This window comes from Paroedura picta, chromosome 5 (assembly GCF_049243985.1).
Source record: "Paroedura picta isolate Pp20150507F chromosome 5, Ppicta_v3.0, whole genome shotgun sequence".
Classification (NCBI taxonomy): domain Eukaryota; kingdom Metazoa; phylum Chordata; class Lepidosauria; order Squamata; family Gekkonidae; genus Paroedura; species Paroedura picta.
In genome coordinates this window covers 118,038,686-118,052,340 of record NC_135373.1, presented here as the reverse complement: position 1 = coordinate 118,052,340, position 13,655 = coordinate 118,038,686, and the positions used below count along the sequence as shown (strand labels likewise).

The following is a 13,655-nucleotide window of genomic DNA, read 5'->3' as shown; positions in this document are numbered from 1 at the left end:
AAACTCTATGGTAGTGGTCCCCAACCTTTTTATCACTGGGGTCTGATCAACGCTTGACAATTTTACTGAGGCCGGGGAGGGGGTAGTCTTTTGCCAAGGGATGTCGCCGCCGCCTGAGCCCCTGCTCCACTTGCTTTCCCGCCGGCGCCCCTGACTTCCTGCCGCCCACTGGGGGGCGCTGCCAGCAGCAGCTGTGCAGTGCCAGGTCGAGGGGGAGCCCCAGCCATGGAGGCCGCCGGAGAGGACCAAAGGTGAGCTGGCGGGAGAGTGGCAGAGCAGCCCCTGAGGCAGCAACTGGGGAGGAGGACAAGGAGAAGCTGTGGACCAGTACTGATCCCTGGACCGGGGATTGGGGACCGCTGCTCTATGTCACTGCTCAGGCCCCTCCCCAAACTCCACCCTCCCCAGGCTCCGCCCTAAAGCCTTCTGGTATTTCCAAATCTAGAGGCAGCAACCCTAGTCCTCACAGGGGATGAAGAGGCTATTAATATAAAGGTGAGGGAGGTGAGGCTGAGAGAGCCCTGATATTCCTGCTTGGTCAGAGCAGTTTTCTCAGTGCTGTGACTGGCCCAAGATCAACCAGCTGGCTGCATGTGAAGGAGCGTGGACTCAAACCCGGCTTGCCAGATTTAAAAAAGTCTGCGCTTCCAACCAATGCACCATGCTGGCTCTCAAGATGAATACACATCTAGTGTTGGCTCAGACAATGTACAGTGATTTTGATTTCCTGGTTCCTGGAAGCCAACATTTTAAAAAGAGCTGATATTGGCCTGCCAGTCAAAGGCAAATAATGACAGAATTACTCTCGCTTTTAAAAGGTGGCCTTTCCTCCGCTGAAGAAACCTTCCATATTGAGTTTTCAGTTGGCTGACCAAATATAAAAACAACTGTCAAAGTCGGCAACACAAATATTGGGTCGTTTCAGCAGGTTTTGACAGCTCGGGGAAGGGGGGGGGGAGACGGGACACTACTCTGGCATTTTGTTTGACCGTCTTTTGTGGTGTCAAATCTGCCGATAGGGGCAAAGATGGATTTCAGTTCCTTGTAAACAGACGTTTCTCAGAAAACCACACTATCTGAAGGGTTCTGATTTGGCCCTGATACTCTGAGCCTTTGGTCAATGAAAACAAAGCAAAAATGTACCACGGAAATGGTTCCTGTTTCAAATTTTGTTCCTGACCCAACATACACGTTTGACTACTAAATCTTTAAAAGTTTAGAATGCAACAACAACGACAACAAAGGTAAGAAGTTAGGAACCGCTGCTCTAAAAGGTAGGGTTTAAAATAATGGATGAGCTGATCTGCAATATTTAACAAAATAATTAGCAACATGCTACTCTGGAACATGGGCATCCTCAAGGGTGCCACTTAGCTAAGTACTATATTTTGTAGTTTATTATTTTATTATTTACTAGGGGCCAAGCCCGTTGCATTCTGGAATACAGCAGGCACTAAATTAGGGGAGTGGATTGGAAAAACTCTGTGGATGGCCTCTCCCTCCCCCCAGGACCTGGAAAGGCTGGAGGCCCCTGGGAAGGGAACTCACCGGCAGGGGCAGCTCTCACGCGGCAGGGATCTGCAGCCTCCAAGCCTCGAAGGGAAGTGGAAGGAGGAGGGAGTAATCAGGAGTGGGGGATGGAAGGCGATTGGCTGGCCCCTGGACAGACAGGCAAGGTGTTCATGAAGTTGAATCTAGCTCCTTTAATGCTAGTCCATCTTCCATTTCTTTGACTGACTTCTCTATAGCACGACAGTACCTGGGAGCCATCTTATGAATACAGATCCCAAGCAACGGCTGGCTGTCTTTTCAGGTTTCTTAAAACACATGCAGATCTGCTCTTCACGGACACCGTGCTGTCTTCAGAGCGGGATCACACATGCCAAATTATGGGGTAATAGCGTCTTCATACTCGCATGGAATTGACAAATTACTGCTGTCTCTCTGGGTATGAGCCTTAGACGACCAATTCCCTTTGGCAACCGCGTAAGAGGTGGAGGCATGAGAGCGGCGTCCTGAATTCTTGCATTTGTAATCGCAGCGGCAAGGTCAAGTGCCACGTAACCTTGCCTTGGTTTCAAGGACAGCGTAGAATGAAACGTGGATGAGTGAATGCACAAAAGCCAAAGAGGAACCTCCAGGGACTCAGCTCAGCTCAGAGAATAAAGCAAAATGAAAGTCTCAACAGCCCAGGCAATGGTTTAGCTATAAAAACCTTCCAAAGAGAAGATCACCTTCCAGTGCCCTCTGACAGGCCCATCGAGCCCCTAGAATCATAGAGTTGGAAGGGACCTCATGGGTCATCCAGTCCAGCCCCCTGCACCATGCAGGACACCCACAACCCTATCGCTCATCCACTGTCACCTGCCACCCCCTTGAACCTTCACAGAATCAGCCTCTCTGTCAGATGGCTCTCCAGCCTCTGTTTTAAAATTTCCAAAGATGGAGAAACCCACCACCTCCCGAGGAAGCCTGTTCCACTGAGAAACCGCTCTGACTGTCAGGAACTTCTTCAGGATGTTTAGATGGAATTTCTTTTGAATTAATTTCATCCCATTCATTCTGGTCCATCCCTCTGGGGCAAAAGAGAACAACTCTGCTCCATCCTCTCTATGGCAGCCTTCTAAATAAAGATCCCGTCTCAGTCTTCTCCTGTCTAAACAGACCAAGCTCCCCCAACCTTTCTTCATACGTCTTGGTCTCCAAACCCCTCATCATGTTGCCCTCCTCTGGACATGCTCCAGTTTGTCAACATCCCTCTTCAACTGGGGTGCCCAAAACTGAATACAGTACTCCATGTGAGGCCAAACCAGAGCAGAGTCAAGCAGTACCATCTCCTCTCATGATCTGGACACGATACTCCGTTTGATACAACCCTGTCGCCCTTGGTGTTGTCATTATCCCAAGAAACCTGGGAGGGGGGGGGGAGGTAAAAATCACTAATATGCCATTACTGGATGCACTTGTGCTGCCATTAGCAGGTTTCCTTCATCATGTACTGAGGGATAATAAAAGCGACACTGGGAAGGGCTTTCACGTCTGGTAATTCATGCACAGGATTTCAGCTATAGCAGCTCCCCCCCCCCCCTAGAGTATCCAGCAAGGCAGAGAGCCACCATACCTGCTTATACAGCCATCCTCGTCTAACGACAGGTGCGTTGGGGTTCCTCTTGATGGAGTTTGACCTCTTCCCAAAATTGTGCACTTTCTTGGAAGAGCGAGATGTCTAAAGTAGATCAGGAAAGGCAGCATTAGTATCGGTTGCATGTAGGAAAGGCACACACAATCCTAGCCTCAGACGGGGGGTCGTTCCCCCAGGCCTCTCTTGGGACTGATTAAGAAACAGCTCCACTCTCTTTTTTAGGTAAATAAGTAATTGGCCTGCGGGTTCTGCTGGCTTAGGCATTTCTTGAAGTTTCCTGCAGAGGGAGAGAGGCAGCTCCCAAGACACGACTGGATCAAACGTTTCAGCCGCAGCTTAATAAGGTATTGCACAAACATGGCACCGTTATCTGCAAGGGCGAGAGCGCATGAGAGCAAAGCTGCTAGCGAGAGAACTGACGGCAGAGCAAGTTGCATCTCCAGACCAACGAAAGCATGTGTTTGCAAGAGGGCTATACCGAAATGGCTTAAAAAAAAAGAAAATCGCTAAACGGTAGGTCTCAACTTGGAGGTTGTGAGACTGCATCAGGAGCAGGACTGATCCTGGAGGAGAAGGGGAGGAGAATAGATGCGTTGGCTTAGGGAAAATCAGCGCAAAACCAAAAAGGGAACGAAAACCCAACCTTAACAAAGTCAGGAACTCAAAAGTTGAGAGATAAAACCATTTACAATTTAAACAATTATTTATTAAAGTGCACCAATATTAGGTTAAAAACAAAGTAAAAACTATATAGATCTAACTGTACATGAACAGAGCAAATGTGTTTCGACCTTCCTGGGTCTTCCTTGGTGGAATAATATTAAAGAATGCACTTTTATCTAAAACCAATTATGAAGTATAGCTGGGTGGTCAAGGGAAATCTATTAGGTGTAGCCCCAACAAATACTGGTATAGTGTTTCTTTTTGGAGTTTTTTTCTGACACACATGAGATGCACTCTCTATGCAGAGTCAAATAATAGCTGAGAGTCTGAGGAAGTATGCTTGCACTTGAATAAATCTTTGTTGATCTTAAAGGTGCTACTGAACTTTTTATTGTGCATTTCTCTAAGCATCTAAGACGAGTCTCTGTCATTTGCAACTCATAAAACCTTGCCTTAAACCACCTCCTGTCTTCCCCCCCATCCTTCTCAAGCCTACCTATTAACACAGGTGATGATGTCACCTCTGGGGATGTGGCAGGAAGGCCTGGCCAGTTGACATCACTTCTGGGGCTCCTCAAACCCTGCTTCTCACTACCTCAAAGCAGCTGACAATTGCCTTCCACTCCTCACAAGAGAGGCAGGTGGGGCTGAGAGCAACGGCTCTGTGAGAACAGCTCTATCAGGACTGTGACCCAAGGTCACCCAGCTGGCTGCTTACGGAGGAGTGGGGAATCAAATCCGATTTGCCAGATTGAAAGCTGCAGCTCTTAACCATGACACCAAGCTGGTTCTTAAGGGGTTCTGCCATTTCTATTCCTGCACTGAGCAGGGGGTTGGACTAGATGGCCTGCATGGGCCCTTCCAACTATGATTCTAGGATTCATTTGGGCTTTGTTTCTCCCTGCAGTGAGAGGAGCAAAGAGCAAGTTTAAGGCTGAACTTCTCGTTTCATGGGACCAGCGGGAGGAGAAACGATATCAGAACCGGTCCAAAGAAGCACAATCTCTTTTAGCATTTGCGCATGGAATCGACACTTCAACTCAAGTCATCCCTGCAGAATAATTTTGGCTTCTGCACTTCAACCAAGTCATTAAAGACATAGGCTTGACTATTCTGCCACCTGCTCTGGAACTTGTTAAATACTCTGACACTTGTCATTAGTGCTACCTTTTGACCCGCTTTGGATACTTGGCTCTTTGTACTTCATAATGCCACCGGGAAATTTTGTTCTGTTCTGTACAATCAGGCTCCGGCAATTTCTTGCACAGCTTCCACAGGTATTTGTGAGCCACGTGGCCAATCGGTGCCTTGATTAGAGATCGCGGTCTTGCGGCACGTGTTAAACTCAGAGCCACAGGGACGAGCACGCCTGCTCCTTCAGGGCAAAAGGTTACAAGAGACACGGAGACTCCCTGCCGCCTACTGCACAACAGTTATTGCAAGGGCTCCCGCAATCGGGTGATGAATAATAAATGGCCGTCACAACCAAGCAGCTGTTCGGCGCTTTGAATATGCGCTCGTTCGCTTCCATGCCAAGAGCAACACAAGACACAGAAGCGAATCTTTGCAGCGGCTACGCTATTTGGGAACAGCCGTGATGGTGAATCAAACAGACGACTACTCATTCTTTCTTCTAAGTGCAGCTAGCAACCCAAAGCACATCAAACATCCGGAAGAAGTTCCTGACAGTTAGAGAGGTTCTTCAGCTTCCTCGCTCCCAGCATCAGGCTCTTCTCCAGGGAGTCCTTCCTTCTCATGAGGTGGCCAAAGTATCTGAGTTTCATCTTCAGGATCTGGCCTTCTAAGGAGCAGTCAGGGCTGATCTCCTCTAGGACTGACCGGTTTGTTCGCCTTGCAGTCCAACGGACTCAGAAGAGTCTACTCCAGCACCAGAGTTGGGCATGATATTAACAATAATAATATTAATTAGTATTATTATTAATAAGAGACACGAATACACTCAGTACAAATGGCTACTGCGGTCTTTTTCTTGTGCACAAGCGGATTCCCACCAATTGTTTTCTGTCTTCTTTAAACACATATAAGAGTTTCTGTGCTCTACATAAGGATATATACCAGATTTAGCCCTCACATTTTAAGGAACGAACTGTTCCAGGTTTTGAGGAAGCTTAATGTCATTCAGAAATAACACAGTAGGTCCCCCCCCCCCAACTGTTCTAAATTTAGCATTTACAAAATCTGAAGCTGTAAGCTCTTTTCCTCAAAAGATGGCTTTCGGCAACAAGAACCAACCCAGCAGTCTGTTTGGGGATCTGCAAACAATTATGCGGCTGCAGCTGAAGAGACTTTCCATGGCTTCACATCGTCTCGGTTATATGAAACCAGGAGCAATAGCGGTGGAGCTGGTGGGAAACCGAGGCTGAAGTCTGCCAACCCAATTTTCCTAAGAGCCTGCCTGCATTTTGCTTCCACCATCCTTAACCCGCTGGTTCATTTATTTTATCTTTTGTGGCATCAGGTGAACGTTCTAGGAAACCCTGCGAGGACATCTGGAGCGAATAAGCCTCCTTTTGCAGCGTGGACAAAAATCTGATAAAGGGAGAAAGCAGGACACTGCCCTGAGACCTTTGGAGGAGAAAAATGAAGTGGGGGAGGGGGGGCAGTATTGTGTTCACCCAGTAGGGAAGGGGCATCAGCTAGGGTTGCCAACTCCAGGTTAGCAAATACCTGGAGATTTCGGGGGGGGGGCACAGACTGAGGAGGTCGGAGTTTGGGGAGATATCCCAGCAGGGTACAATGCCATACAGCTCATCTTCCAGAACCACCATTTCTCCAGGCCCCACCTGAAGGTTGGCAACCCTAGGTATGAACTGAGAAACAGTGTGGGAAGCACTAGATGGCAATAATACCTAGTAGTTTATTACCTCCACTCATCAAACTCTCATTGGCCCAGATCAGGGGTAGTCAAACTGCGGCCCTCCAGATGTCCATGAACTACAATTCCCAGAAGCCCCTGCCAGCATTTGCTTCTGGGAATTGTAGTTCATGGACATCTGGAGGGCCGCAGTTTGACTACCCCTGGCCCAGATAAACAGATAGACAATGAAGAGTGAATTCTTCACGGAACCAGACCTTTGAGCGATGGGCTTTTCCGAGAGATCTGATTGGCTAGCATCACTCACTGCGACAAAACAACATTTGCAGGGGCCTCATCTCATTGTGGGCTCCAGCCAATCCTTCTGCGGCTTCCTGACGTAGCAGGATTTTCTGGAATTGGCTCACTGCCTTCATTTCCCATTTTCTGGATCTTTACCAGAAGGAGAGACCAGCCAAGCCAAGGCATTTTTCCCCCTCTTACTTCCCTCCATCAATAGATCCTCCAGCCGAAATACACAGGACCCTTATGTGTTTATTGGATTTATAGCCCGCCACTCTCGAAAATCGGCTCACGGTGGGTCGCATAAAACAAAATCCATGCAATAAAGTTCAATGCCACCCCCATTAAAACCCAATCCCAAGACACAAAAATCTTAACAGATGGCAAAAATCCCAAGACCCTTGCAAGGGCAGCATGGGGGGAAGCAAGATGTTCGATACCAGATTTTCAGGTAACAATGCCAAGGGAGATCCACACCATCTCCTCTAGCACTGGTCCCGACCACAAACCTGGTGGAAGAGCTCCGTTTTGCAGGCCCAACGGAAGGCAGTAAGCTCTCCAAGGGCCTGCAGCTCCTCTGGGAGCTCATTCCACCAGGTAGGCCCTGGCCCTGGTTGAGGCTAGGCAAGCATCCCTGGGGCCAGGAACGATAGATGTTTAACAAATTTAAGAAATACATTAAAAATGAATTAACTCCCACCCCTTTGGGAAACCCTTCAAGGGCTGTCTAGAATGCTGATTCTATCGAGCAGATTCCAGCCCTGAGAGGGACTCTCTTCAGGTGTCAACACCTTGGACAGTGAGAGAAGCAGGCCCAAGAGAACGGTTATCCAGCTGGACGCGGGGAGGCTAGGAGCCTGCTTTGAGATAGAGTGTAAAAAAGGGGGAGCTGTCGAGTTGTCAGACACCTCAGGCACGAACTCCCTGGGTGACTCGGATGGCAAGAGCGCCGTAGGATCCCGGTTTCGAGAGAAGAGGGTTGGACAAATTTGGCAGGTACTTTGTTGCCCCTGTAATCTTAGGAGGATAGAAAATCAGGCAGCTCAAGAGATGAATGCCTGGATAGTAATTTTCAGACCTTTGAAACTTAAAGCCACTAAGTTGGCCGAATTCCAGGTGATCGGGAGAAGAAAAACGGCAACACGGACAGCTACAAGTTTAATCATTCTTTCTTCCTTAGGAAAGGATGAGAACCCAGACAAGGTCGGGACGGTCTCTCGTTTTCAGGGCAACCGAGGTCCGGATTGTCTCTCGTTTTCAGGGCGACTGCTTTCCTCGGTAGTTCCCCACCCTTATTTCTACTCTATGAATATATATCTCACAAGACGTCTTTCCACATTAACATGCAGCATTTCGACGTATCAATATGACCGTCGGTCCCAATGGTAGGATCCCAAGTAGCAACCGTCTCTGTGTTTTGTGAGATCACCTGGCATGACAAGGGAGACAGGGACCAGTTCGCCTGGAGGGAACGGCTGCTTTGGCTGGGGGATCCTATGGAACTATACCCCATTGAAGCCCCTCCCCTCCCCAAACCCCTCCCCCAAGTTCCACCCCCCCCCCCCACACACACACACCAGATCTCCAGGTATTTCCAAACTTGGAGCTGACAACCCTAAAAATCCGCAAAAGAGACAATGTCCTCAATAGGGCTGCCATGCGATTGCATTGCAGCTCCACGACGTTCTGCGAAATGGAACGATTTGGCGCTAGCAAAATAAAGCATGCTGGATACAAGCAACTTACTCTGCCCAGAGGACTCAGCGGATGCACGGAGTAATTGGACGTCAAATTGTAGTGCGCGGCTTCGCTGATCATGTTCACCGACTGGTCCTTCTTGTCCTCGGACGACATCGTCGCCGCCGTCCTGTAAACAGAATGTGCTGTCAGACCCAAACCTGCCGCGTTGGCAGGCCAGCATCCCAAAGCACCCCCAGCTGCTCTCTGAATAACGGCCTGTCTGTGCCGCTTCCCCAGCTGCCTGCCGAGCGCGCTACTCAGAGGTCACAGACAAAGCCCGCAGGCATTTCAAGCAAGACAATTCATAGGAAGGAAGGGGGGTTGGGGAAAGCACCACCAGTTATCTGTCTGGGGGTCAGGCTTTTAAAAATAGAGCACCAATTTAATCCAGCCAGTTATCAGATCATAGAATCATAGAGTTGGAAGGGGCCATAAAGGCCATCTAGTCCAACCCCCTGCTCAACGCAGGATCAGCCCTAAGCATCCTAAAGCATCCAAGAAAAGTGTGAATCCAACCTTTGCTTGAAGACTGCCAGTGAGGGGGAGCTCACCACCTCCTTAGGCAGCCCATTCCACTACTCTGACTGAAATTTTTTTTTCCTGATATCTAGCCTATATCGTTGTACTTGTAGTTTAAACCCATTACTGCGTGTCCTCTCCTCTGCAGCCAACAGAAACAGCATCCTGCCCTCCTCCAAGTGACAACCTTTCAAATACTTAAAGAGGGCTATCATGTCCCCTCTCAACCTCCTTTTCTCCAGGCTGAACATTCCCAAGTCCCTCAACCTATCTTCATAGGGCTTGGTCCCTTGGCCCCAGATTATGTATCAGAATCACACAGAGCAGGAAGAGATCACAAAGTGACATCCAGTCCAGCCCCCCACCTCTTTGGGGACCTATATATGGAGTTAGATTCTGCCTCAATTTCTGCATTTCTGCCGATGTCCCTCTTGAGGCAATCCAAAACATGTCTCCTTCCCTACCCCATTGCAGGTCCGGGAATCCCAATAACTACTGGGGGGGGGGAGGGGGTAGAGCTCTGCAGGGCAGGGTGGTCATGGAAAATAGCCTCCCCCCCAAGAAATCTACTCTGGATTCATGTCCCGGAACTCCCGTTTCTCAACTTTCTTTTCCGACAGATCAGTCTATAGGAGTGGCTAAGAGCGGCGGCCTCTAATCTGGAGAACCGGGTTTGATTCCCCACTCCTCCACGTGCAGCCAGCTGGGTGTCCTTGGGCCTGTCACAGTTCTCTTAGAGCTGTTCTCATGAAGCAGTTCCAGCTAAGTTCTCTCAGCCTCTCCTCCCTCACAGGGTGTCTGTTGTGGGGAGAGGAAAGGCAAGGCATTTATAAGCCGCTTTGGGGCTCCTTCAGGTAGTGAAAAGCAGGGCGTAAATAAATAACTTCTCTCTTTTAAAAGTTTCTCTCGTTTCAAAACTATCCTGCTGCCTGGCCTGTGGGGTTGAAATAGAAGCAAAACACCAGCAGCATGCAGGGATATGGCTCCGTTTGGACCCTGATCCACAGCTGTAAGCAAAAATGTAGCTGAAAGGAATGAGGATGCAGGCATTTGCTGAGGCTGACTCAGCTGACCCAGCTGCACAGAATCCTTTTGTACTAGAGTAAGCTGAAATACACAGAACAATTGTGTCACTTAAGACACAGCAGTGCATCAGCAATACATGCAACTGAGGATTCAGTTAAACCCACCAAAGCAGAGGGAACCAATGGCACATGCACAAAAGTACATCTGAAGAAACTGATACAGGAATTAAGAAACCTGAGCCCATACCAAAGGCTTTCCTGTCAGGAGGCCCAAAATGAGAAAGGGGAGAGGGGCAAAACCCGGAAGGAAAGGAAATGCCCTATTCTGCCTACATCTGCAATCATGGGCCCCGTGAGCAAGACATCCCTAGCCGATCTCAGATCCTTGGCAGAACTTTACCACATGGCAATGAGCCGCCAACTAGGCCCTGAAGACTAAAACTGCCACCGTGGGCCAAGCCCTGAGTAGTTGGCACCCCTTTGCGTTGCTCATGTATTTTAGCTTTGCACTGCGTTTCATCCGGTTTTCTTTCCGATAGTGACTGGCTTAGAGCATTTCCTCTTCTCCATTCTGTACTCCGAGTAACTCTGTGAGGTAAGTTAGGTTGAGAAAGTGTGGCTAGGCCAAGTCATCCAGTGAGCTTTCATGGCAGAATGGGGATTCGAACCTGGGTCTCTCAGATCCTAGTCACTCTAACCACACTCTAACCACTACACTAGCCGTTTCCAACCTTTTGGGTCACAGCCATTTTAGGAGGTCTTCTCCAGTTCCAGGCCCCTCTGCAGTAGGCTGGCTGCTTGCATAATAAGCTGGGCTAAAAAAGACCTAAGCTAAGGGTGAATTAACTACTCAACATACCTTGTCATAGAGTAGGTTGGCTGCTTGCACAATAAGCTGGGCTAAAAAAGACCTAAGCTAGGAGTGAATTAACTACTCAACATACCTTGTCATAGAGTAGGCTGGCTGCTTGCACAATAAGCTGGGCTAAAAAAGACCTAAGCTAAGGGTGAATTAACTACTCAACATACCTTGTCATAGAGTAGGTTGGCTGCTTGCACAATAAGCTGGGCTAAAAAAGACCTAAGCTAGGAGTGAATTAACTACTCAACATACCTTGTCATAGAGTAGGCTGGCTGCTTGCACAATAAGCTGGGCTAAAAATGACCTAAGCTAAGGGTGAATTAACTACTCAACATACCTTGTCATAGAGTAGGCTGGCTGCTTGCACAATAAGCTAGGCTAAAAAAGACCTAAGCTAAGAGTGAATTAACTGTACTCAACATACCTTGTCATAGAGTAGGCTGGCTGCTTGCACAATAAGCTAGGCTAAAAAAGACCTAAGCTAAGGGTGAATTAACTGTACTCAACATACCTTGTCATAGAGTAGGCTGGCTGCTTGCACAATAAGCTAGGCTAAAAAAGACCTAAGCTAAGGGTGAATTAACTATACTCAATATACCTTGTCATAGAGTAGGCTGGCTGCTTGCACAATAAGCTAGGCTAAAAAAGACCTAAGCTAAGGGTGAATTAACTGTACTCAACATACCTTGTCATAGAGTAGGCTGGCTGCTTGCACAATAAGCTAGGCTAAAAAAGACCTAAGCTAAGAGTGAATTAACTGTACTCAACATACCTTGTCATAGAGTAGGCTGGCTGCTTGCACAATAAGCTGGGCTAAAAAAGACCTAAGCTAAGGGTGAATTAACTATACTCAATATACCTTGTCATAGAGTAGGCTGGCTGCTTGCACAATAAGCTGGGCTAAAAAAGACCTAAGCTAAGATTGAATTAACTGTACTCAACATACCTTGTCATAGAGTAGGCTGGCTACTTGCACAATAAGCTGGGCTAAAAAAGACCTAAGCTAAGGGTGAATTAACTGTACTCAACATACCTTGTCATAGAGTAGGCTGGCTGCTTGCACAATAAGCTGGGCTAAAAAAGACCTAAGCTAAGATTGAATTAACTGTACTCAACATACCTTATCATAGAGTAGGCTGGCTACTTGCACAATAAGCTGGGCTAAAAAAGACCTAAGCTAAGATTGAATTAACTGTACTCAACATACCTTGTGATCTAGTAGGCTGGCTGCTTGCACAATAAGCTAGGCTGCACAGTGTGGGTCTTCTGGACATGATTCAGGTGTCCTCAGGACATTTTTCCCAATCAGATTTTTCTACCCCGGACAATTGCACTTTCTTGACATACAGGAATTTTGAACCCGACTCCCTAACCGATCACATTTATATTAAATTATATTAAGCCAACATAAAATGTGAACGGTATTCCAGAGATGTAACGGCTCTTCATGGGGTTTTTATACCTGAACCCCCGAGGAGATCATTAGCCCTGAACTACAGCTACAATTTGTGCTTAAAATTAAATGCCACGTACACGGCCTGAATAATAATCACCCCCAAAAAAGTTCATGCCCAAAAGTTACGAGATTTATGATTACAGCGAAGGCACAGGGCCCCTGATTTTTAAAATTTATTTACTACAGTTCTATCCTACTTTTTCAACCATTAATCCCCACTTTATACATTAATTATATCTTTTGACATCCCAGAACCCTGATATAATTGAACCAGTTGCAAAGTTTTTATATCTTGCCATGAGAGATCGTGAATATAATTTGTCCTACTCTAAAGCATGACCTTTGCCTTTGTTTTCTCTGTATGGCAGTGGATCCTTTTGCACTTTCCCTCCTTATATTGTACTTTTATATGCTATTAAAGTCTTGTTGTTGTTGTACATTAATTATATCTTCCCTCTCCTACATTTGTTTTCCTTTATATTTGTCTTCCTTGCTGAGCGAATGTTGTCTTTGGTCTAGTGCAAGGGTAATCAAACTGCGGCCCTCCAGATGTCCATGGACTACAATTCCCAGGAGCCCCTGCCAGCATTCGCTGGCAGGGGCTCCTGGGAATTGTAGTCCATGGACATCTAGAGGGCTGCAGTTTGACTACCCCTGGGCTAGGATCTGGGAGACCCACGTTGCCCCCGAAAGCTTGTGGGGTGACCTTGGGCCGCTCATACCCTCTCAGACTAACCTTCTTCAAGGTGCTTTCATAAGGATAAAATGGAGAAAGGGAGGGAGGAGTATAAATGAAATAAATACATTTAATGCCCTGATAGGCAAGTACGGAGAAGCCAGGTACTGCCCTACATAAGAGGGAGGAATATCAGGTATTTAAATATATATATATATGTTTATTTTCAGAATAGTCATTCATATTTGCAGTTCACATTATATTGCATTCAGTAAAGTTCAGTCCGACGTTGTTCGCATTCCTCCTCCGTTCATTTGTTTTATCCAGCCAGGTGCATGTCCGATTAGAAATAGATTAGCTAAGGAAACAGGTATCAGCTGCTTAGAAAGTGCCCTACCTGCCCAACCGTCATAGAATCACAGAGTTGGAAGGGACCTCCAGGGTCATCTAGTCC

At 47.4% G+C, this 13,655-nt stretch overlaps 1 protein-coding gene across 20 annotated transcripts in view; it reads right to left on the bottom strand.

The window, feature by feature from the left end:
• PLEKHA5 (pleckstrin homology domain containing A5) overlaps window positions 1–13,655 on the bottom strand; it is a 249,250-nt gene that overhangs the window by 83,033 nt on the left and 152,562 nt on the right. For all 20 annotated transcript variants that reach the window (XR_013231427.1, XR_013231428.1, XM_077340136.1 and 17 more), the window contains 2 exons: window positions 8,670–8,790; window positions 3,122–3,226 (listed from right to left, as the gene is read on the bottom strand). Coding sequence is in view for 18 of the 20 variants with exons in the window: in XM_077340136.1 (XP_077196251.1) it covers window positions 3,122–3,226; window positions 8,670–8,790 (226 nt within the window). In the remaining 2 variants the exon portion in view is untranslated. The remainder of the gene's footprint in view (window positions 1–3,121; window positions 3,227–8,669; window positions 8,791–13,655) is intronic.